Source organism: Rhinolophus sinicus, chromosome 4 (assembly GCF_057876585.1).
Source record: "Rhinolophus sinicus isolate RSI-liver-muscle chromosome 4, RSI-T2T, whole genome shotgun sequence".
In the NCBI taxonomy this organism is placed as follows: domain Eukaryota; kingdom Metazoa; phylum Chordata; class Mammalia; order Chiroptera; family Rhinolophidae; genus Rhinolophus; species Rhinolophus sinicus.
The window spans coordinates 46413421-46439589 of NC_142504.1; the positions used below are offsets into that span (position 1 = coordinate 46413421).

Below are 26169 nucleotides of genomic sequence, written 5' to 3' on the forward strand. Positions count from 1 at the left end.
CAGGATTGGCTTTCATTATTATTATTATTATTATTTTCATTACAAGGAATACCAGAGGGTAAAGGTATAAAGAAATGGAAAGTTATAGAAAAGGTGAGTGAGATAGGTCAAATGGGGAGTGTGCCCTGACTCCAGTGTTCTGATTTCCCCTAGAAATGATACTTTCTTGGGAATAGTTTTTCCTGTCTTTGTGAGAAGGGATTTTGGCTGGACTGGCCTTTTAGGCTTCTAAAACAGCAAGTTAACATTATCATGTAACTCACTTTAAGGATCGTCCAAAATCCATTTTAAACCAATTGTGACTGCCCTTTCAATAAGAATTTGGAGAATGTATTTATTATTTAACATTTAACATAATAGTGCTGTTATTTAACATAAGGGCATTTTTTCTTGATTGAAGCATATTTCACTTTAAGTTCTCTTTTTCTTGCAATACAGCCAAGTCTGTTACCGCAATAGGTTTAGCTACTTTGTTTTATGGCCACACATCGCACCCTTTGCCCCAGTCAAATCTTTTATAAATGCATATTTTGGGCAAGAAAGTGTGTATCATAGATCTATCTTCATTGATTAAAAAAAACAACAAAAACAAAACCCCAAAAACCAATTTGGAGCAGCTGCTCTTCTCCGGGCCTGCCCGCTCTCACCATCTTGAGAATATACTATCCTTTTAACCAATCTGCTGCTTGCTTGACTTAAAAAACTAAACAAAAACAATTTGTCAGTATATCCTTCAACATTAAAAAATGTATTATTATTGTGTTTAATTTAAAAATAAACACAATGGATATATTCTTGCTCAGGGTAGTACAATTATATCAATAAGTTAAAGACCTAAATAGGATGCCAACTATTCTGTTCTGAGGTATTTGACAGCTGAATGTGAAACTAGGTCACTGCACCTTTCTGATTCCTGGTTTGGAAAAAAATCTAGTAAATAAGTAAATAAGCTTAGCAGGAAAGTAAGCCTATTCCACATACTCCAAACCTTATGAATATTCTCTGACTGAACATGGCATTGTTGATACAACCTAAGTCAGAAAAAATGGGTCTCTGGGGAGGAAATGACTTGTGTGTTTAACATAGGCTGACCCGCTTAGCCTTCACCCAGGGGAGACATACCAGTCTGGAGAGGTGAGCAATGGTTCTCTCTGTGTAAAAGCGGGTAGAAAAGGAAGTGGGGAAAGCAAGACTCTAAGTCTATTTTAGAATTCCTATCAGGATGAGAATGCCATCCTTCGTGGGAAGTATTCACTCGGAAATGCTGCCACGCAAGAGCTGAGGAAGTGAGGCATGCCCAGCTTTGCAGCAAGGAAGGCATGGTCCTTTCTGGGTTGTTTGGCCAACACGTCCTGCCTCTTCAGCTCGCTGATGTTTTTGTTTCCTACAGGTGCATAGCTTTCAAGGCTACTGGGAAAAACTGAACTTCCACCTGGAATATGTCAAGTACTCCAAGCCCCCCTTACACTATAACAACAGCGTGGTCAGGAGAGAGTGGCACGGCCTGATCTCGGAAGAGGTATGTGTGGGTTCCTGAGAACAACACAAGAAGCAAAAGCAATGGTGTATTAGACCCAGGTGATACCTGTGAGATGTCAGGCTGGCTTACATTTGCAGCACCCTCCCCATTGCCAGGCACTACTCATCTCTCAGTAGGCAGACAGAGGGGCTTCTCTGTTGCTTCTTTGGGGTGATGGACCAGTTCTGCATCTTGATTGTGGTGGTACATGAATCTATGCATGTGATAAAACGACATAGAACTACACACTCATTGTACTAGTGTCAGTTTTATGACTTTGATAGTGTTCTCCATATAGCTGTATAAGTTGTAAACACTGGGTGGGACTGTGTAAAGAGTAACAGATCTCTCTGTAGCATTGTGTATAGTTGTAGCATTGTGGCCTATCACATATTCTTGACCTGCAACTTCCTGTAAATCTATAATAGTTTCAAAATAAAACATTTTTAAAACAATTTTCTAAGAATCTAGGTGTTTTACCTGTTTACCTGGAAAGAGTATTTCTTTTTTCTGAAACTCTCAATTGTATTACATTATGTCTGTGTTGTGAAAAATGTCACCCACAAAATCATCACCTTTCACACTCTGACATGTTCTCACTCCTAGAAAACAGGAAAAAGAAGATCCAAAGTGTATGAGAGGAACATTCTTGATAATGCAATCAAGTAAGTAAAGTTAGGGATTATTGTGTCTGTAATGTAATTATCTCTTGCAGTTATTTTGTTAGCTACCTTTCATGGAAGTAGCTTACTTTCTTTGTGTATCCTCAGCAAAAGTGATGCTGTCAGCAAATGGCTGTAGCCACTGGGCCCTATTCTGGGGTTTGAGGCTGAAGTTTCTAGTGGGAAAAGTTTATCTGTTAAACGTTACAAACTTGCATCCTGGAGTTGGATGATTTATCAGGGAGAAGGGATAAAGGAAGCTCTTATTAATGGAGCCCTTTAGGCAGGTACAGACAGAAGGCTGATAGAGAAAAGTGTTAGTGGGCGGGTTGGTGAGCTTGCTCTTATTTTGAAAGCAGATTTTCTGGATAGTGAGTCATCTCAGTGCTACAAGTACAGGCCCCATTCCAACCTCTGTTCTATTTTCTGTTCCCATTATTTCCAATAACTGAGAGCTGCAATTGTTGTAAATTATTGTCATTATTTGCACTAAAAGGCTTTGAGTTTTATAATTGCCTAATGTGGCTTTTGCCAAGTTGATTAAAGTTTTTGAGGTTTTTAGCAGCCCGAGTTTCTGCAGTGGTTTTATGGGTTATGGGTTTTTAAAGGACATCTTTGTATGGTGTGTGGCTTTCTTTTTTTTTTTTTTTTTTTTTTTTTTAATGCTTCCTGTGTGAATAACATTGGCTACTTTCTTTGTAGGGTGATTTCTAACCTAGAAGCAAGGAGTTTGGGTAAGAAAAGCCTTCTGGATTTCAGTCAGTGTTTTGTTTATAACATTGTTCTTCCTTCCACTGTGGGTTGGCAGGAAGATCACTTCCAACAGTGTGGTGAAGGCAGCTCCCTTTCATGTCTTCCTGCCAGAATCGTCACCCGGCTCCTTCCACGTGTGTCTTGGCACCAGGACCTTCAGGGACAGCTGCTGAGTGTGCTTTTGCTACAGGAGTCCCTGAGTGTTGGTGGCCTTCTGGTTTTCCTTCTTTGTCCTCATAGGTGTGATCTCATGAACAGGCCCCCTGGCTGTACACACAGGATGCGATCCCCTTGGCTTAGGGACGCTTCCTCTCCAGCTGTCGTATCTTACGAGGGCCTGTGACTTCTGTGCTCCTTTCATGTTGGTTGACACTTGGGTACTCACTGGACTGGGTCATGGGGATGCAAAATTGAGGAGCCTCCTGTGGGTCCTGTGGCTGTGGGGAAAGAGCATGGGCTTGGAGCCAGACTGAACTGGACTTGAATTCCAGCTCGGCCACATGCTAACATGTGCGCTTGGGCAAGCCGTTTATCCATTTTGTGTGGTCCTGCTCAGGGCAAGGGCAGAGCGAAAATGAGAGTAAAGGGGGTCATGTTTATAGCACCTATTGCAACGCTTGACACGTGTGGGCTCCCTGAGGTGGCTGCTTTATCATTAGTGTATGAGAAAGAAATGCTAACACACAATTTCGAAACCAGGTGACAGGTGTTATGTCATCTCGGTGTACAGGGGCGAGGGACTAGCTCACTGCTGGGAATGGTTGGGGCAGAGTCTTGACAAACGAGAGGGACTTAGCTGGGAGGAACTGGAAGAAGAGAGTGCTAAGCATATTCAGGGATGAGACCTTTTGTGGTTTTGGTGGTAGGACTCTCTCATGGCTGATAAAGGTCAGCCTTTATTTAAAAAGCTGTTGTTTTTGTATCGCACCTCTGTCTTATGGGCCTGAATGTTTAGGTATGTGTTGGGTGACCCTAGCGGAAATTATTTTATACAGTGTGTTGCTGCACGTCCTACAGCTGTGCACACAACCTATGTGAACTGTGACGGTGAACTTGTCATCCAGCCCAGAGGGGACCAGCCCCTGGCCCTGTTTCCAGGTTATCTGTATCTGAAGTCAGAGTTTCTGCCACTAGCACCAGGCAGGAGCAGATGGCAGGAGTCCTGCCCAGTGCCCCGGGGTGTGATTCAGGGGTTTTGCAATACGGGAAGTGTTGCCAGTCTGGAGCATGTGCTTTGCTGGTGCTAGTTTCCTAGGGAGAACACCATCACTGCCAGAAATGGAACCCTCCGTGTGAAATTCAGGGCTACTGGGCTCAAGGTCTGAATGACTTCATCTTACTCATGGAGGTCGTGTAGGATCCAGGTAGGATATCTCCCGAGAAGTGGAGAGGCATCCATGCCCTCCCACAAGGAGTTGGCCCACAGACCAGGGTGGTTCTGCCCTCTCGACGCTGCTGTGCCTTAGGTGTTTGGAATGGGAAGAACAGTTAAGGAGTATTAGGGCAGACCTTCCAATGAGTCTGTTTGCCTGCCCTTCAGCCTTGCTGCTGTTATGCAAATCATGGTGGAGAAAGTGACATTTGATTTAACCTTAGATGTCACTTTTCCATCTTGATCTAGTTACGTTTTCTGTCAGATAACTTGTGCCAATTACTATTACTGCCACAGTAGTTGACTGGTCCCCTCAGCTTAGTAACTTCCAAAGACACTGAACTATGGGGGCTGGGGGAGGGAGTGTCAGAAGGAAGGGAGTTATGTGATCCTCTGCCGAATCCCTGTCCCTGGGTTATGGCCCCTTAAGGTTAAGAGAAAGCCCAGGTCACTCTGTCTCCAGTGAAGCAGAGGTTCTTAGACAGCAGTGAGTTTTTTGTGTTGAAGAAAAATCAAAGTCAGAGCCTGTAGGTATTGGGAAATGCTTCCTCCTTCCCTCCGTTCCTCCCTCCATCCCTTCCTCCCTCCCTCCCTCCGTCCTTCCCTCCCTCCCTCCCTCCCTCTCTCCTTGCCTCCCTCCCTCCCTTCTTCCCTCTCTTTCTTTCTTCTATTCATCCTTTCTTTGTCTCTACCTCCCTCTGTTGCACAGAGCTCTCTGTGTGTCACTTGAGTGACAAGTTCAGCTTGCAGGTCACACTTACCTGATGAAAAATTCTCATCTATCAGGGAAGTGTTATGACTCAGGGAAGGGAATCCCAGGCTGATTCCTCTTCGTCTAGCCCATTTTCTGTGAACGACCCTGCTTGACAATCGCTCTGTTTAATTTCAGAGCCAAGATTGATACCCCTCTTCCAGGAGGAAGACAACCCCCAGAGGCTACTTATGGGGCTGGTGAGTGGTCTGTGGGCTGTTGGGATGCTGGCAAACGATGGGCTCCAAGAAAAGGGCTAGACTGTCCTCTCATTCTAACCTTGTTCTTCGAACACATAGCTGTGCCCAGCCACTGTGGGCCCTGTGTGTTCAGTAGTAAGGAACACATACATGATTTCTGCCCCTCATGTCTGGTTGGGGAGACATGCATTAATCAATCACCCTAATAAATACATAATTTCAAAACAACATAAGGAAATGTACATCATTGAGACTGTTTAAAAACAGAGGAAGAAAACAACATCTCTATGGATTTGTATTTGGGGTTTAAAATAAAACAAAATAAAGTATTGTTTCTCAAGAAGTCCTACTACTAAGGAGATGAAGGAAATATAAATCAAAATAAATTAATTGAAGAGCAGAATTGGTAAATAAATCCAAAATCTTTAAAAGACTGATTAGAGACACCTGGAAAGTAATGAAATATTTTTAATACTGTGCAGTCTCAGACATGGGATTAGATATGACAAGTTAAAATATATGAGAAAAATATGTAGAAATACATATTCATACACTTAAAAATTCTAGTTAAAGTTTCCTTGGCAAATAGAATGACCAAACTTGAGCTGAGAAGAAATAGAAGAGCTGAAAGCACAATAACCATAAAATAATCTGAAAAAAAGTCAAAGATTCTCTCCAAAAAAAGGCCCCAAGTTACTTGGTGAGTTTGTTCTTCCAAACTCTTAAGGACCAGGTCATTCCTGTGCTATGTAAAGTGTTTTTGAAAAAAGATGGGAAGTTTCTTAATCACTTTAAAAGCCAGCATAACCTTAAAACCAAAATTTGACAATGGCCACTTTTCCTTATGAATATAGATACCACAAGCTTAATTAAAATACTTTCGGTGGTTGCCTGTTAGCTCACTTGGTTAGAGCGTGGTGCTGCTAACACCGAGGTTGCCAGTTCGATCCCCACATGGGCCACTGTAAGCTGCACCTTCCTTACCAAAAAAAAGAAAAAAAGGAAAAGAAAATACTTTCTAGCGGTATATTTGAAAATACAATGTGGCCAAGTAGGATTCTTTGTAGAAAGACTTAATGTTAGGAAATATGTTAATAATATCAGGAAATATATTTATTACATCACTAGGTAAAAGAGAAAAAACTATAATCTTTATAAGTGCTAAAAGTTGATAAAAGTGAAATTCCAATCTTGGAATACACTAAGTCAATAAGACAAAGAATAATCTACTACTAATAGCCAACATCTTTCTTAATGGAACTTTGGAGATATTCCTATTAAAATCAGAAAGAAGTTAAGGATCCTTGCTATTTTCATTAAAATTTTACATGGTTCTGGAAATTCTAGCCAATGCAATAAGAAACAAAAGAAGATTATAAGATTGTATAATGCAACAAACAAAATAACCCATTGGATAAATGGAAAATAAGGAGCAAGTTAGTAAGCTGATGATTCTATATCTATTTTCTTTTTTTAATTAGGATTAACCAATTAGAAAAGATAACAAAAAACAATACCCATTTCCAAGTCCTTCACATCTAGGTTTAATAACATTACAAGCAAAAAGCCAATAAAATTTGTGACAGTTGACTGATTCACTTGATGAAGTTAAGAGACATGGGACTGGCATTACCAGAGGTCTGAATGTGTTGTTGATCTCCAGTGACAGAAACAATATGGTGCTTGTACAAAAATAGTCAGTCAGTAGACTCTAGTTTAAATTAGAATCTTTAGCATATGTTACATGAGGCATTTAAAAATCAACGTGGAAAGAAATAATTTTTAATAAATCAGTCAATAGTTGCCTACTTATAAAAGAAATTAAGTTAGATTCCTCCTATCCCGAATACCACCACTTTATACCATAAGCCAACAGAAATATCAGATAGGTTAAAGAGTGTGAAATATAAAATATTTAACTGTGTGAAAGAATTTGAGTAAAATAAGTAGATAGTAAAATAGTACTGAAATAGGGAATGCCTTTTAAGTTCCTTTAATTTAAAAGGTTGGACAATTACGTTTGTGAACTCATCCTTGAAAAAGCGCTGCATACCTCATTGCTGAATATCACTGTGGTCACCTTCGAAGAACTCCCCTTGGGAAGCTATGCACTGATGCCAGCGGCTAGTCCACCCTTCAAAGCAATTTTGGAACTCTCTTTCTGGAATGGCCATCAGAGCTATCGTCATATTACCCTTGATGTCCTGACTGTCATCAAAATGTCTTCCTTTCAATATTTCCTTTATCTTTGGGTATAGAAAGAAGTCACTGGGGGTCAGATCAGATGAGTAGGGAGGGTGTTCCAATAAACACAGTTATTTGTTTACTGGCTAAAAACTCCCTCACAGACAGTGCCGTGTGAGCTGGAGCGTTGTCATGATGCAAGAGCCATGAATTGTTGACGAAAAGTTCAGGTCGTCTAACTTTTTCACACAGCCTTTTCAGCACTTCCAAACAGTAAACTTGGTTAACTGTCCAGTTGGTACAAATTCATAATGAATAATCCCTCTGATATCAAAAAAAGGTTAGCAACATCGTTGTAACAAGGTCACAAACTTAATTGTCAAACCTCGTATTATTTAACTTAGACATATAGGAAAATTGACGATAATTTAAATGTTGTAGTAGCAAAGTAGCGCACAGGGAATTGGACAGCCTCATGCCCGGCAGTTGAGAATTAGTGCAGCCACAGTGGGCAGTATCACCACAAACCTTAAGTGTGTGAACCAACAAAATCCATTTCTAGGAATTTAGTCTGACAAAAGAATTGGGGATATGGCAAACAACTTTCATGTAAGGAATTTTAATGGTATTATTAACAGTATTAAAAGAAATATCTGATATGTACAAGAAGGGAATAAATAATTCAGTTATAATACTTTCGTAAAATTGAATACTGTGCAGCCATTAAGACTAGTGTGGTAAAGAATACTTAATGACATAAACTATTACATGAAAAACAGATGACAAAACACAAGAATGAGTGTCACACCAGTGTGGGAACAGAGTCCCAGAGAGCAGTTTCAAGGCTCTCGGCCTCACGTGGAGGGGTGCTGACTTGGGTAGTAGATGGCCATCAGCTGTGGCTAATGGACCGTCAGCTGTAACCAGTTAGCCAATTAGCCACTGATCTAATTGCCACAGCTGTGTTGGTTGGTCAGTCGGTTGGTTGGCAGGCATAGGAGGGGACAGCAGGTTGCAGGTCGTGTGGATCCAGCCTCCAGTGAGACTATAGTGACTCCAGTGAGACTGTAGTGGTATGACTCCCCTATCTATGGCTCCATGGCTGTTCCTTTTTGGCCTAGCCATATCCTGTGTTCTTATGTGGGGAGCGGGAGCAGAGACCCCACAGGCCATCTCGCACGACACCAGGAAGAAGGAAAATCAAAAAACCAAAATGTTAATATAGATGGCAGCATTATACAGGTGATTTACATTTTTTATTTTTATGGTTATTATAGAAAAATTGAAAATCACAAAAAAGGATGCATTGTATCTTAAACGAAAAGAAAATATTGTTTTTTAAAGCTTGATCCATTAACACATGCAGGAGACTGAACTGAAATAATATACCACTCTGTCTTGGCCCAGGATGCCACGGGCTAAGTTGTACTCAGGGTGTCCTATAGTTAAATGTGCTAAAATAGATGTGCGCACATGTGATGTCAATTGTACAGTTCTCATGGGCTGTTTATTGGTGCAGAGATCTCTGTAGCCAGGAGAGTTTCTAGCTGAGCAGCGAACTGGGCAAAGGGAGAAAAAAAGGAGAAAGGAGGAGAAGGAGAGAGAAAAATGAAAGGTGGGGAGGGCTGGGAATGCCGTGCTGATTGGGGAGCCCCAAGGATGATCAGAACAGAGCAGATGTAGAAACAAGCCCATCTGGAGACACTAGAATGAATACGATATTTCATTACCTTTGCATGTTGTGTGCTGTGTGGAGTGTCTCCAGCCACTGTGCAGAGGGAGGTACCCGATACGTTTCCTGTTTCTCAGCAGGGCCTGGAGCCTGACTCTCAGTTGCTATCTTGGCTTTGAGTGAATCACAAGCAGTTGCTCTTAAAGAAAACATTGGTGCCCCCTGAGTTATGCCCACCAGAAGAAGACCGAGGGTTCTGTATTTCTGCTGGAGGGATCTTCAGACCTAATATGTTTCATATTGATAAGGAATGTTAATAAGTGGATCTAATTCAACCAGTTGCAGGTGTGAGTGGGTACATTGTGACTTATATAATCCATATCCTGTTTTCAGATGGTGTCTGAACTAAAAGACCATCTTTTGAGACACCTACAGGGCGTAGAAAAGAAGAAAATTGAACAGATGGCTCTGGATTACGTTTCAAAACTGGTTGGTTTTGTTTTTTTTGTTCTTCACCCCTTGGCCCCTGATATATAGTTTCTAGTATGTGGTAGAGTATGTATTCCAAATTAGGTTTTTGGAGTTCTCCCACCCTCAAACCAGTATATTTGGTGTTATAGCTTGAGGAAAGGGCGGGGGGGAGGGGAACCCCAAACAATGAGAACTTGGTTTTGAAAGTGGATTATTGCACTTCCTTCAAATAGTGACGATAGGCTTTAGCATGGTTGCCAAATGTTCACATCTTGGCATCTTCCAGTTCCTTATTAAACGCAGGTAATGATTTCTGAACATGGAGTTTTATGCAGACATGAGAGAACTTGCACTTCAATTCTTAATTAGCTCCAACAGCCTAATTAGGCCAGATTCCAGCGCAGTTGTGTAACTATTACCACATTCGAATCTGATGAGATTGGCAGCTCATTTACCAGGTAGCTGCTTATTGAACTTGTGTGTGATCCAAATTAAGGACACCAGTTCATATGTAAATAGAAGTGATGTTAAGGCGTCTTGAGTTTTTTAAAAAGCACATGGAATTGAGGCCTGACCCTGGTTAGAACCTAGAAATGATATGCTGGAGAAATTTCTAAAAGTATTTAAATACACAGAAAGAATACTGCATTTCTCCCAGTTTGGGTAAGACCAATATGTAAAGGAGCCAGTGTGCAAACCTATACTTTTGCATTGAACTTTGGAAGATTAGTTAAATTTATTAGACATGGCCCTCTAATTTGAAAAGTTCTGTCTCTATTGTAGTCATTAGTATCTGTATTTAAATAATGTCTTTGAATTTTTACAGTAAGGTTTGAGTTTCCTAGTTTTTAATATATTAGAAGAGGTTGGTAGTCTCATATACTGACATTTATTTCTATAATGAACCTTTCTTAAATAATTCTCCTTTGCATAGAACTATCCTGAGGAGCTCACATAACATGCCCAAAGCAAACCCAGTTGCACTTGACCTTCACTGGTCGACAAGGACCTGTAATTGAGGGCCTGTTAGCCAGGCTGGGGAGCTTAGCTGGGGCACCACCTGCATAGACAGAGGGTGCTCTGTTAGACTCTGGGGGTGCATTTTCAGTCTTTCCATGTTCTGAGGATTCCAGTGCCTCAGAACTGATCTCAGAAAGGCTGGTTCTGTGTCCAGCCGCAGCCTGAATGCCAGCTGCACTGACCTGCCTTCAGAGCTGGGTAGGGTGGCTTAGGGGCCCTGAGGGAAAGGGGTTGAGCAGAGATTAACAGACTCTTTCCTCTCCAGCTGGATCTCATTTGCCAAGTATTGGATACCAGTTGGAGGAAACATAATCTTCATCCCTGGGTTCTCCACTTGTACGCAAGTATTTCTCGCTCTTATCATGGTGTGCAGAGAGCCAAAGTAACTCCTATTGCTGCCTGCTTTAGCAAAACCTTTTTGAAATTTACAATTGGAAGCAATTCTCACCAGCCCTGACACTGTCTGTCTCAGTTCTGTACTTGGCATTGAACGTTATGTCCCTGTTACTTCACCCATCCTGTTTCCTTGGCATGTGGTTGATGAGAAGGGAGGGGGCACATGAGCTCAGTACTGCCAAGAAGGGGAATTTGAGTTGATACAATTGATCGTTTACATGCCTACTGTCTGGTTAGATTCCAGGCATGCGACTGATGGTCACCATCATAATTGGAGGCTTTTGACAGGGCATAGCCTTTCACAATTAGCATGAATTCCATCTGGATGTGGAACTCAGAGCCACTGCTTAGATAAATGGGTTTTTTGAGTTGAGCTCCTTGGCTGACATGCTGCTTTGGTCTTTTCCCCAGCAATAGGCAGGCTAGTGTTGCTGAATGTGCCGTCTTCCACATCATGACCAGGATTTTGGAAGCTACTAACAGTTTGTTTTTACCTCTGCCTCCTGGTAAGTCTTGGCTGTTTTATCCTGTGTTGTAATAACTTTTTTCTTTCTTCTTCACACGGTCCCTGGACTTTGGGACATTGTGAGTTTAAGGATAAGACCTCCTGTGTCTGAGAAACTGCGTCTTGTGTCACTGTGAGAAATGGGCCTGAGATGGGTCTCTGCTGACCAGATCGCCCCTGATTATTAAACTATACTGTAGCTTGTCACTAACTTCAGGGAGCCTAGACTGGTCCCCATGCAACTTTCTAGGATTCTTTGAATTAGTGGAGCTGATTCAGGGAGAGCTTTCTCTGATGTCTGTCTGCAGGCCTAGTTTCTCTGATTGAGAAAATTAATGTACAGAAGGAAGTGGGTCTGTTTGGGTGTTAAAACTAAGCTGAGGTTTACAAGCTTGGAAGCTAAACATTTCCCTTAGGATTTTGAAATAGGACCAAATCTGGCCTCAAAACACCCTTGGCACATGTGTATGCAGTCATTCATTTAATTGGTCATTTGTTCATTCAATCAACAAACATTTGTTGAACAATTATTACATGCCGATACTGTGCTAGAAATTAGAGCAGTCAAAAATTAACAAAAGTCTGGTTGCACAGATATGCATGTAAATCAGTAATCATTATAAGAGGCAAATGAGCTCCTGTTTGCTCTAAACTACCTGCCTTATGTTCATTATGTAAAAGTCCTGATGTAAGCTTTATGATAGCTATCGTGACATAATATATACTAGCCAGTTTTTAATATATTTTTTACATAATTCTTTAACTCTAATTTTTTTCGATTGTAGTTGACATACAATATTTTATTAGTTTCAGGTGTACAACATAGGGATTAGAAATTCGTATACCTTATGAAGTGATCTTCCTGATAAGTCTAGTACCTGTCTGGTACCATGCATAGTTATTACAATATTATTGACTGTATTCCCTATGCTATAATTTACAACCCCATGAGACTATAGTTTTCTAACTGGAAATTTGTACTTCTTAATTCCTTTCACCTTTTCACCTATCACCCCGATCCCCCTTCCATCTGGCAACATTCAGTTTGTTTTCTGTATCTATGAGTTTCTGTTTGTTTTGTTTGTTCATCTATTTTGTACTTTAGATTCTATGTATAAGTGATATCATACGATATTTGTCTTTCTCTGTCGGACTTATTTCACTTACCAGAATACCCTCTAGGTCCACCCATGTTGTCACAAATTGTAAGATTTCATTTTTTTTATGGCTGAGTAATATTCCATTGTATACATGTACCACTTCTTCTTTATCCATTCGTCTATCAGGGGACACCTAGGTTGCTTCCATATCCTGGCTATTGCAAACCATGATGTAGGGAACATAAGGATACATAGGTCTTTGTGAATTAGTGTTTTGGATTTTTTCAGATAAATACCCAGAAGTGGATCATAAGATAGCTGGGTCATAAGGTAGTTCTATTTTTAATTTTTTGAGGAACCTTTATACTGTTTTCCATAGTGACTGCACTAATTTGCAATCCCACCAACAGTGTACGAGGGTTCCATTTTCTCCACATCTTTGCCAGCACTTTTTGTTGATTTATTGATATTATGTCAGCCAGTTTAATTTATTTATTCATATCATCTACCCATCCATTCATCATTACTTCATTCCTTTATTTATTCATCTTAAACCAACATGTATACAGTGCCATTTTGTGCCAGGTACTGTTTTAAGTACATAAATTAGCACATTTTATTCTTTTTTTAAAAACTTTTTATTGTGAAACAGCCATGGTCATTTGTTCCATATTGCTTTCATGCTACAGTGGCATAGTTGACCTTTTTAATGAGGACGCAGCTCACAGGGGCCCATGCGGGGATCGAACCTGCAACCTTGATATTAGTGGCACCACTCTCCAACCAACTGAGCTAACAGGTCACCCCCCGCACATTTAATTTTTATAACAATACTAAGTCATAGGAGCTTAAATTGAACCACATTAAATTTTTGACCAACAAAAATGACACTTTCCTATGGTTTCACTTAATATTATTCCCATTTATATGACCCAGCAATTCCACACTTAGGTATCTATCCAGAGAACTCTAAAATGCTAATTCGAAAAAAATATATGCACGCTAATGTTTATTGCAGCACTATTTACAACAGACAAGATATGAAAAAACCAAAATACCCATCAGTAGACAACTGGATTAAGAAACTGTGGTACATTTATACAATGGAGTATTACTTGGCCATAAAGAAGAATGAAATCTTATCATTTGTAACAATATGGATGGACCTAGAGAACATTATGCTAAGTGAAATAAGTCAGATGGAGAAAGACAAATACCATATTATCTCACTTATATGTGAAATCTAAAGAACAGAATAAATGAGCAAACTAATCAGAAACAGCCTGAGATATAGAGAAAAAACTATGGTTGCTGAATGGGAGGGTGGTGGGGATGAGGGAGAAGGTGAGGGGATTAGAAAGCACAATTGGTAACCACAGTATTGCCACAAGGATATGAAAGACAGTTTGGGGAATATAACCAATAATGTAAAGATTATGTAGGGTGTCAGGTGGGCGCTTGTCTTATTAGGGAGACCACTTCATGGATGGTGTAGATGCTTGACCACTGCAGTGTACACCTGAAGCTGAAACTGAAAAATACTGAATGTCAACTATAATTTAATATATATATAGTCACAGGATGTGGCATACAGCACAGGGAATAGAGTCAATGGAATTATAACAGCTATATATGATGTCAGAGGGATAGTAGGTTGGATGAGGGGGTTATCACTTTGTGAAGGAGGTAAATGTCTAACTATTACATTGTTTTGTACACCTGAAAATAATAAATAAATATTATTCCCATTTAAAGATGGTGAAATTGAGGCACAGAAAGGTTAAAAGTAACTTGTATACCCACCAAAATGGCTAAAATAAAAAACGTATAATACTAAAAAAAAAGAAAAAGTAACTTGCCCAAAGTCACACAGTTATTAGGTAGCAGCCAGTATTAAAATCCAGGCAGTCTGGCTCCAAATCTGCATTTAACTACTATTCTGGGCTGCCTTTTGAATTTCATATTCCAGTTGAATTATTTGATGCTGAAACTTTGGCTGTTTATGGGCCCAGAAGATTCCCACAGCACGTCTCACTTCTCTGCATCTGTGATCTATCTGATGTAGTTTGGAATCGTTCGTGCTTTCTCTATCCGCACACCTTTTCTTATAAGGTTTGCTTGTAGTAGAAGTCCAAAAGGAGTTTCTTTTGACTTTGTAGGAATCTGAAAATGACCATTCATGAGGAGAATTGATGGCTTTAAATGGAATATGAATGGTGAGGTGTACCCTCTAGAGAGAGTAAGGGATTTCATGAAAACCATATATGGTTTTCTGGCTTAAATTCTTAATTATTTGTCTTTAACATGAGAGACTTGGTAGAGGAATGGATTGACACTTTCAGATTTGTACACCGTGGATGTTCAAGCTTCTTTGGTATATCAATAAAACTGACTTACTGGGGACAAGATTATTCCCGGGAGAACATAAAAATTCACTTTCTGCAGAACATTGCATTCCTTTCTGGGTATGGATAAGGAGGGAAAACACAGAAAAATGTTATCCATAAAGACTAGGAATTATTTGAGTAGACTCAGTGGCCTGTGTCCATGGGTCAAGTAGGAGAGCGCAGTTTCTATCCTTTTCTCTTAAATCTCTGTTTCCTGTTTGTGATATGCAAATAGAAACAAAGCGATACTGGATCGTGTGCGTGTGTGTGTGTGTGTGTGTGTAAGTGTGTAAATACAGGGTATTTTTCATGCACATGTGTAAGTGTGCGTGCTTTCCAGGCCGGCGGGACTAGCAAAAACTGTTTGAGTTCCAAGTGTCAGAAACCTGTAACCCGAACTGGTTAAAGAAAAAAAGGAATGAGGACCCCAAAAAGGAAGTTATGGTTTAGAGCGGAGGCATTTGCAGTTTAAAAGGGACCTGTGTTCTCCTTGCTGTCTAGAGAAGGCCAGGACCCCTAAAGGATGAGGACAGGGATTGGCTGGAAAAACTCTGTCTTTCGGGACTGATGCTTGCTTTTAGCCAATTTCTCTGTTGCCTTAAGCTGACAGGCAGCAAGGAGGCCAGGAATTGACTGTTGAATTTGGGACTGTGCCCTAGGGATAGAGGATGAAGGGTCATCAGGGCTCTTTAGGCCATGGACACAGGGCTGGAGAGGAACTTTGAGTCCAGAAAATCTATAGGATTGATAATATTTTATAAACTTTCATTCAGAAATAATTTTATAACTTTTTTAATCTTGGAAAGAATGTCCAAATCCATTGGAAAAATCTCATTTTGTTAATTAGCTCATAAAATCTCACTACATTTTTTGGATTCAGGGAAGCTAGTGGACTCATCTGTTGTCAGGCCTTTCACACCCACTTATGGACAGAGTCTGCACATTATCCAACCCTTGCTGTTGCCCCGACTTGGGACTCAGGTCCCTCCTTATGATTCATGGGCTCAGGGACAGAAAGCCCCATGCTTTGTCTGAATTCCAGTCCCTGCTCTCTGGGCATCATCTTTGTCCTGTAAGTCCTCCCTGCATCCAGCCAGTTTACTGCCCCGCCTCTTACACCCCCTCCCTCTTCTTTCACTGTCACCTCATCACCTCTTACACAGGTTCACAGGTTCACGCCATGGCCTCCTAACAGGGCCCCATACCTCCTGCAGCAAACCGTTACTTCTGTCCATTCTCTGCTTGTTGTCACTGTAATATTCCAAAACTAAAGCTGAAATCCTCTTTCTGTCCTGCTTTAACATTTTCAGTGCCTCGTGCAAATCTACTCTTTACTAAATTCCTTGCTGTCATTCAGCATTCAACCCCTGTCACACATACTTAGAGCACTCTGCACTTTTCTTTCATAGAGCTGATCACGTTAAAAATATATATAGTTATTTTTGTGGTAATTTGATGGTCTGTCTCTCCAGCAGACTGGAGGTCGATAGGAGCAGCGGTTGTACCTGTTTCACTCATTGTTGCATGCCCTGCTCCTTGCCCAGTGTATGGAAGGGGTTAACCTCTCCAGTCTTACCCCCTGTCATTCCATTCACACACCAACTCAGCCACGTCACCTCATGTTTTGTGAACATGCCCCAGACTTTCTCACCTTTGGGCCTCTGCTCATATTGTTCCATTAACACAGCAACCAGTTATTGGGGCAGGATAGCGTTATAGTTAGAAGCCTAGACTAAAATCGCACAGCCTGCATTCAAAGTTCAGCTCACTATTGATATGATCCTGGGAACGTTTCTTAGCTCCTGTGAACTCAGTTTTCCCATTTATAAACTGGGAACCAGGTGGTTCCCACCTCACAGGGTGGTATGAGGATGCAGTGAGCCAGTGTGTGGATGGAAGGCCTCAGTACACATCTGGTACCAGTCAGTGTGTTCCACCATAGGCTAGGCTCTTCATAGACCAGCTGTCACTCCCAAAGCAGCCCTGCGGGATGGGTACTGGGGGCCCCATTGGAGGGATGAAGAACGGAGGCTCACAAAGGCTTGGTTACCTGCAGCTAGTAAGCAGACGCAGGATTGCAGTCTTGGTGGTCTGCTCCTGTGAACCTGGCTTTTCCTAGCATCTCCACTCTTGGTATTCTCCTGCCTCATTCCCACTCCCAGGAATTACATTTACCCTTTACAGCTCCCCTCACAGATCATCTTTTCCAAGAAGACTTTTCTGATTCTTTCCTGGTCTGATACCTTCTTCCATGAATGTTGTTTTTATCGTTTATTGTTACTAGTGCACTTAGAACCCTCAGTTTCTGAGTGTTTGAGGATCCTTCCCCATGAGACTGAGGTTTGAGAAAGTGCTTTCCTCTCCAGTGAATTCCTATAGATTTGCTATCTGACCATATCATTCTAATTCTTCTTTTATATGATTTAGTCCAGGCAGACCCCAAAAGCCTTTCTCTAGGGCATATGCAGAGGTCAGGCATATAAACAGTCCCCCTCTGATCTAGAGTTTTTCCTCTTTCCAACAAGAATCCCTGTGCATCTGCCTTTTGCCTGGGCATGTGGAGTTTGAAGGTCTTCTGTTAATTGTTCTCTTACCATAGAATTGCAAACCTGTTAACATGTAAAACCATTTTTCATGGAGCAGGCTTTGCACTCTTTTTCTCTTTTCGCCTAGGAAGGGGCACAAGGTGAAGGTAACACTTTACTTATTGGGAACTTATTATATTCTCAGCACTGTGCTTAGTCTTGATAATACAAAGGAAGAAACTTGGACTTTGTCTTCCAGCAGCATTGATTTGACGCTAGGTGCCCAGGCACTGAGGGAAGTGCTTTATTTATTTATTTTAAGTTTCATTTTTTAATTAGTTTCAGGTGTACAAAACAATGTAATAGTTAGACATTTATCATTTATACCCCTCACAAAGGGATAAATACCACCCCCCATCTACTACCCCTCCGACATCACGTACAGCTGTTATATTTCCACTATCTTTATTCCTAATGCTGTACTCCACTTCTTGTGACCATATATATATATATATATATATATATATATATATATATATATATATATGTAATTATAGTTGACATTCATTATTGTTCAGCTTCAGGTGTACAGTGCACTAATCAGGCATTTACACCATCGCTGAAGTGATCTCCTTAATAAGACAAGTGTCCTTTGGATAGCCTACAAAATCTTTACAGCGTTATTGATTACATTCCCCAAATTGACAATCCCCGTGGCAATCTTGTGGTTACCGATTATGCTTTCTAATCCCCTAAACTTCTCCCTCGTCCCACTCTCCTCCCATTTAGCAACCCTCAGTTTTTCTTCTGTATCTCTGAGGCTGTTTCTGATTAGTTCATTCATTTATTCTTTTCTTTAGATTCCACATGTAAGTGAGATCATACGGTATTTGCCTTTCTCCATCTGACTTATTTCACTTAACATAATGTTCTCTAGGTCCATCCATATTGTCACAAATGCTAAGATTTCATTCTTCTTTATGGCCGAGTAATACTCCATTGTATAAATGTACCACAGTTTCTTAATCCAGTCGTCTACCGATGGGCATTTCAGTCGTTTCCATGTCTTGGCTATTGTGTATAGTGCTGCAATAAACATAGGGGTGCATAAATTTTTTCGAATTAGAGTATTGGATTTCTCTGGATAGATACCTAGGAGTGGAATTGCTGAGTCATAAGGTAGCTCCAATTCCAGTTTTTGGAGACATCTCCATACTGTTTTCCATAGTGGCTGCACCAATCTGCATTCCCACCAACAGTGCACAAGCGTTCCCTTTTCTCCACATCCTCGCCAGCACTTGTTGTTTGTTGATTTATTGATCATAGCCATTTTGACTGGGGTGAGGTGGTATCTCATTGTGGTTTTTATTTGCATTTCTCTGATAGTTAGTGAGGTTGAGCATTTTTTCATATGTCCATTTGCCATCTGTATGTCCTCTTTAGAAAAATGTCTCTTCATGTCCTCTGCCCATTTTATAATTGAGTTGTATGTTTTTTTGGAGTTGAGTTGAATGAGTTTTTTATAAGCTTTGGATATTACCCCTTATCAGATATATCACTGACAAGTATCTTCTCCCATTCAGTAGGATTCCCTTTTTGTTTTAGTGATGGTTTCCTTTGTTGTGAAAAAATTTTTTAGTTTGACGTAATCCCACATGTTTATTTTTTGTCTTACTTCCGTTGCCCTAGGGTTATGTCAGTAAAAACATTACTCCTGGTAATGTCTGTAAGCTTTCTTCCTATATTTTCTTCTAGGAGTTTTATGGTTTCAGATCTTACATTTAAGTCTTTAATCCATTTTGAATTTATTCTTGTATGTGGTGTAAGGAGGTGGTCCAGCTTCATTGTTTTGCATGTGTCTGTCCAACTAACCCAGCATCATTTATTGAATAGACTGTCTTTACCACAATGCAAATTCTTGCTTCCAATGTCGTAGATTAAATGACCATATAGGCATGGATTTATTTCTGGGCTCTGTATTCTGTTCCATTGATCTATGTGTCTGTTTTTATGCCAGCGTCATGCTGTTTAGATTACTACAGCTCTGTAGTATAATTTGATGTCAGGTATCTTGATACCTCCCACTTTGTTCTTATTTTTCAAGATTGCCGAGGCTATCCAGGATCTTTTATGGTTCCATATAAATTTTAGCATTGTATGTGCTATTTCTATGAAAAATGTCCTTGGTAGTTTGATAGGAATTGCATTGAATCTGTATAAAGCCTTAGGCAGTACGGACATTTTTACGATATTAATTCCCCTAAGGCTTTGTAAACATCGATGTATCCAACATAGGAGCACCTAAATATATAAAACAGATATTGACTGACATAAAGACAAAGATCAACAGTAACACTATCACAGTAGGGGACTTGTCAGTAGGTTGGATTGACACCACTGGCAACAAGGGACAGGTTCTCCAGACAGAAACTAAATATGGAAACAGCGCCCTTAAATGACACATTTGATCAGTTGGATTTAATCAATATTTTCAGAGCATTTCACCCCAAAGCTGCAGAATACACAGTCTTTGTAAGCACACATGGAACATTTTCCAAGATAGATCACATGTTAGGTCACAAAACAAGTCTCAATAAATTTAAGAAAAGTGAAATCATACCAAGTGTCTTCTCTGACCACAGTGCTATGAAATTAGAAATCAACTATAGGAAAAAAATGGGAAGACACACATACACGGAGGCTGAATAACATGTTACTAAACAATGAATGGGTCAACAATGAGATCGAGAAAGAAATCAAAAGATATCTTGAGACAAATGAAAATGAAAACACAACGACCCAAAATCTATGGGATGCAGCGAAAGCAGTCCTAAGAAGGAAATTCATAGCAATGCAGGCCTACCTAAAGAAACACGAAAAATCACAAATCAACAGTTTATCCTTACACTTAAGGGATCTGGGGAAAAAAAAAAAGCCCAAAGGGAGTTTTACTCGGGTTATGTCCTCTTTTTGGATCGATCTCTTTATTATTATGTAGTGCCCATCTTTGTGTTTTGATATTTTGTTCATTTTAAAGTCTATTTTGTCAGATATAAGTATTGCTACTGCAGCTTTTTTCTCATTTCCATTTGCATGAAATGTCTTCTCCATCCCTTCACTTTCAGCCTGTGTGTTGTTTCATCTCACGTGAGTCTCTTGTACACAGCATATCAAGGGTCTTGTTTTCTTATCCACTCGGCCACCCTATGTCTTTTGACTGGAGCATTTAATCCATTTACATTTAAAGTGATTTTTGATAGGTACATAATTTTGCCATTTTTTTATTTGTAGTTAGATTGTTTTCATCTTTCTTTTGCTTACAGAAGCCCTTTTAATATTTTCTGCAATGCTGGATTGGTGGTAATAAATTCCTTTAGCTTATTCTTTTCTGGGAAGCCCTTTATCTCTCCTTCAAGTTTAAATGATAGCCTTGCTGGATAAAGCAATCTAGGTTGTAGGCCTTTGGTTTTCATCACTTTGAGTACCTCCTGCCACTCCCTCCTGGCCTGCAAAGTTTCTGTAGAAAAGCCTTTTGATAGTCTTATAGGAGTTCTCTTGTATGTAACCCGCTGTCTTTCTCTTGCTACTTTTAGTATTCTCTCTTTGTCCTTAACCTTTGCCATTTTAGCTATAATGTGTCTTGGTGTGGGCCTGTGTGGGTGCATCCTGGTCAGAACTCTCTACACTTCCTATGCTTGTATGTCGGTTTCCTGCACCAGGTTAGGGAAATTTTCAGTCATTATTACTTCAAATATGTTCTCGATCCCTTGCTCCCTCTCTTCACCTGCTGGTATTCCTACAATGCACATGTTGTTGCGGTTGATGTTATCTCAGAGGTCTCTTAAACCATTTTCATTGTTTGTTTGTTTTTTTCTTTTTCCTTTTGTTGTTCCACTTGGTGATCTCTGCTAACTTGTCTGCTAAGTCACTGATTCAATCCTCTGCCTCATTTAACCTACTGGTAATTCCTTGAAGTGTGTTCTTTATTTCAGTTATTGTGTTCTTTAGTTCTCACTGGTTGTTCTATATGATTTCTCTGTCCTTCCTTATGTTGTGACTTAACTACTTAAACATTCTTATCATCAGTGTTCTGAACTCTGTCTCTGATAGGTTGGTTACCTCTCTTTCATTTGATTCCAATTCTGGAGGTTTCTTCTGTTCTTTTATTTGGGACATGTTTCTTTATTTCCCCATTCTGGCTGACTCTCTGTGTTTGCTTCGAGGTATTAGGTAAATCCCCTAGGGTTCTTTGTCTTTGTTGGGTGATCTTAAGTAGTATGTTTCCTTTACATTTGACTTGCACCACTTCCCTGTTCTCCTGTGCATGTGCTCCAAAGGTGACCCTTGTGTTGTGTGTATTGTCCTGTTCTAGTTGAGCTTTAGTTGCTTTTGGCTTGTCAGTAGGTGGGATTGACTCCTAGGCTAACTAGTTGTGAGAATTGGCTGTGCCCACAGTGGATGAGCTGCTGCGTTAGGGTTGACCACTCAAATGTGGTTTGGTCCCTATGAGGTCTTGTGCCTGTAGAGAGTTCCCTCTGGGTGTGTCACTTGTAGGTCAAACCCGGTAGTACTCTGGTTTGGTCTGGAGTTGGCCTCGGGTTGTGTTGAATCTTGTGCCTCTTGGGCTGGGCCCTGGTGTAGGGTAATTTCAGAACAAAGCAAGTGACCAAGCACAACAACAACAACAACAACAAAGAAAAAACCAAATATATTCACATATAAAAACAACCGATAACCCGCACTCAACACAGGCAAAAGTATCAGAAATACAAAACAAAGAAAAAAAAGAAAGAAAGAAAAGCAGCACCAGTCTTGGCTTCAGCCCACCAAGTAATCTCCAGGTTGTCCTCTGCTGTACCAAAGAATCCTCTGCGTCTTGTGCATGCAGAGTAGGCCACCTGTCACCCTGAGTGACACTGGGACTGCTGTTATAGATGAGATGGGCTATGGGGTCTGGATGGTAGTTTTTACAAAGTCAGTGCAGTGTCTGCTCTCGCCTGCAATATGCGCATTGAGAGCACCACAGCCGGCCCTGTGCCCAGGTCGCCTGAGTCTTAGCGCACTTTGTCGTGTGAGTGTGTGTGTGTGTGTGTGTGTGTGTGTGTGTGTGTAGGGCAGGAGATTTCTGAGCTGCTGAAAGCCCAGAACTACATCTGCCGCCTGCTGCTGACCGCTGGATGTGTCTCTGCAGTTGTAACTGCCCTGCCCTAGGCAGGCCAGAAAGGGTGGGGGCTGGGGATAGAGGAGTCTCCTCTCTCTCAGCCCAGGAATGTCACACTTTTCCCAGCCTCTTCCCTGGGTCAATCCGGGTCTTCCCAGAGCCTGACCACCAGGACTCCTCTGTAATCTGACACCACTCCTCAGTTCAGGGGCCAGTTTGAGTCTCTGAAAGGGAAGGGGTAGGATTGGGAGAGTGGGGGGAGGGGCCCAGGTATGGAGTTTGTGTCCTTTGTCCAACCCAGGGCCCAGCTGGAGGTCTCAGCTGAGGTTATTGCCTCAAATGCTGGATATGCTGCCCCTTCGGTAGGAGAGATCAGCTGTGGGACGCAGGGAAAGAGCCCACCTCCTGGTTTTTGTGTTCTCTGTTCTATCCTGGGGGCCCTGTGTCTCTGCAGCTGTGGATGCGGGCCCGTCTCTACTCTGCTCCCTTCCCTCTTCCGCCTGGTTTGCCCACCTTTGAGTAATCCTTGTATGAGCCTCTTAGCTGTTCTGTGTGATGAGCAGAGAGTCCTTTGATGTATTATAGATGTTTAGTTTGTGGTAAGTTCCAGAGGAGAACTCAAGAAGACCACCTCGCTGCCGCCGTTCCTGTGAGGTCCGCGAAGTGCTTTATTAACTTTGTAAGCGGGCATTTTCCCGCCAAATCGCGTCGTAACGCGGGGCTTTTTTGACATTTTCTCACCAAAATTAGACTTTCTGTAAAATATTCATATCTTTCGATCTATTTGATATTTTTCTATGAAACTTTCAGTGTTTTAGTTTAAAAAGAGGTCTGTATTTATTTACTTTGCAAAATTTTTGCCGGTTCCAACTAGAGGCGATATGACGAGTTTACTCGTTTCCCACAAACAATAACACCATCGATTTCATTCCATCTGGGAGGCTGGTGATGCTGGCTGGCTGTGTTCATCTTCCCCACCTCATTCTAGGTTTCCACACTCTGCACATCAGCCTTGGCGTCCACTGTCTCCCTCTGCACAACCTGCTGCATTACATCGATAACGGGGTGTTGCTTCTCACAGAAACAGCTGTCACAAGGCTCATGGAAGGTAAGAGGCTCTGCGCTTGACAGAGGGCGCGCACCGCTCTGAGCACCACCAGGCATGATGGTGACACAAGGGCCCTGCTGCAACTTAGAAGGTTAATGCTTCGCATTGAGTCTTGAAATTCTTAGTATTTGAACAAGGGGCTCCTCTTTTTAGGGGGCCACAAATTATACAGCTGGTCCTTCTGAGTATAGCTCATTTCTTGTAACCATCCTTTGACTAATTTAAAGTGCTTTTACCCTTCAAGAGACCCCAAACAACTTCTCAGTCCACATAGTTATTAGATTCCTTGTCTGTACATGAGAACACTTGGGGATAGGAGGCTCTGAAGGCTTGTTTCTCAAGAAAATGTCATGAAATGGCTTACGTTCAGCTGAATGACTCTGTCATGGCAAAGTTAGACTTGGAATACAAAGCAAGTGAGAAATACAGGGCTTATGTGGATTTGAACTTTAAATAAGGTCTGTAGTGTACTCACTCTCACTTAAATGACTCAGTCGTATTTTAAAGATGAGTTTTGTTATTAGATATTAAAGTATTTCCAATTCTTCAAGGTACCTTCTGTTTTAAGTTAGTCAGTAAAATTGCTTTGTGACTGGCAGGCAGCCTGTTACCATTCCATGAAATATAAAAACAGCTTCATTTAAAAATTCCCTTTATTCAGAGAGATACAAACTAAAATTTTCAAAGCATTGTTTGATTTAGCTTGAGAATACAGGCTGGGGTATGTGTTGTCAGGATGAAGTATTATTCGCTTGTTCAGATATTAAAATGGAGATTTCTCTTTTGCTTGCCAATTTACCTTTCTTGTAGATCTGGACAACACAGAGAAAAATGAAAAACTAAAATTCAGCATCATCGTGCGGCTTCCACCGGTAATCCTGAATTATATTTTATTTTCTCCCTAAGCCTTGGCATGAACCGCCTTCAGTTTTTCCTTACAGAAAGAGCATTTACTTGATTTGGGCTAATGCCAATTGAATTGTTTCACTTGTCAGCCCTTTCCAAGAAATCGGATCCATCCCCACCCTCTGTCGGCTGTTCCCACTGGGTCTGCAGAGTGCTTGCTCCTCTGGCATTAGACTGCCTTGGCACAGCCCACCTGAAACATTTAGCCATGTTTTCCTTTTAGGAAACTGCACTAATATTTACATCTGTGAGTCTGAGGGGAGGGAGAGGGGAAACAGGTGCTTTTGGCATTTAAACTGATAAGAAATTTAAATACAGGTGAGGTCAGAAGGTTCTGGAACTTCATTTCCTCCCACTGTCATTTCTACTGGGGCAGGAAAACATTCCTGGGTCGAAGGAAGAACTAGTAACATGAGGGAAAGGATTATATAGTCACTCCTTGTTTGTGTGGGAGATATTAGCTCTCAGAGTCGAAAACACTATGAAAATATGAAATTCCACAGCGAGGGCTTCAGGGCCTCTGACTCTGCCAACATTCTCACCCTGAGAGCCCTGGCCAGCTCGCTCTGTGCGCTGTTTACATACCTTGAGCACTTGTACATGTGGCGCGATCCTCCCACAATCCTCCCATGAAAGGATGTCCATTGCCTTTCTCTACCTAATCGGCTTGCTTTGTCACAGCCTTTCCCCCTCATGGGCTTGCTGAAGCAAAGGCAAGACTAGAAAACAAAGCGTATTTTCCTCGGCTGGATCTCTTTGGGGATGGTCTCTGCACATGTAGTTTGCGCTCTAAATTTGATGTTTTTGCCTCATACTCTTAGGGAATTAAAATTTTCCAGGCAAGACATTGGCAGAGAACATGTCTATAACCTTTAGTTTTTTATAATATGATATTGAAACATCATTTCGGGTTGACATGCAGACCCCCAGTTTTGAAGAGTAGCAGATGAAGTCCATTTCAGAAAAAGAATTTGGCAACCTCAGTGCTTAGACTTCTTCCCTCAGGGTTGCATTTCCTCAGAGTATTTTTTCAAAATTCAGAAGCATTCCTCCTAGTAAATGGCCTTTCTCCAAGGGTCATTAACCATAAAAGGCCTTTTAGACTAACTAGCTACGTTGGAATAATATTTTTAAAGTTATAAATAGATATAAGGTATATTACTTAATGCAGTGTAAGCGATATTCTCCTTTATATATTTTTCCATCCTTTTATTTTTATTATTGACTTTACTCTTTTTTATAGTAGTTTAGGATTCACAGCAAAAAAAAAAAAAAAAAAAAAAATTGAGTGGAAGGTAAGAGATTTTCCATCTCTTAAAACACCCCAACGCCTGCATGGCGCCCCCGTTATCAGCATCCCCACCAGAGGGGACAATTTGTTACAGTAAAGGAACCTACATTGATGTATCACAATCGCCCAAAGTCCATACTTAACACTAGGATTCACTCGGTGTTGTTCATCCTATGAGTTTGGACA

The 26169-nt window shown here is 40.9% G+C and overlaps 1 protein-coding gene across 4 annotated transcripts in view; it reads left to right on the forward strand.

Annotated features, from left to right (window-relative positions):
- Positions 1-26169, forward strand: part of GSAP (gamma-secretase activating protein) — a 101140-nt gene that overhangs the window by 73393 nt on the left and 1578 nt on the right. For all 4 annotated transcript variants that reach the window (XM_019744568.3, XM_019744572.3, XM_019744569.3 and 1 more), the window contains 9 exons: positions 1391-1519; positions 2126-2184; positions 2884-2915; positions 5196-5257; positions 9507-9602; positions 10870-10940; positions 11412-11506; positions 23667-23786; positions 24597-24658. In XM_019744568.3, coding sequence (XP_019600127.2) covers positions 1391-1519; positions 2126-2184; positions 2884-2915; positions 5196-5257; positions 9507-9602; positions 10870-10940; positions 11412-11506; positions 23667-23786; positions 24597-24658 — 726 coding nt within the window. The remainder of the gene's footprint in view (positions 1-1390; positions 1520-2125; positions 2185-2883; positions 2916-5195; positions 5258-9506; positions 9603-10869; positions 10941-11411; positions 11507-23666; positions 23787-24596; positions 24659-26169) is intronic.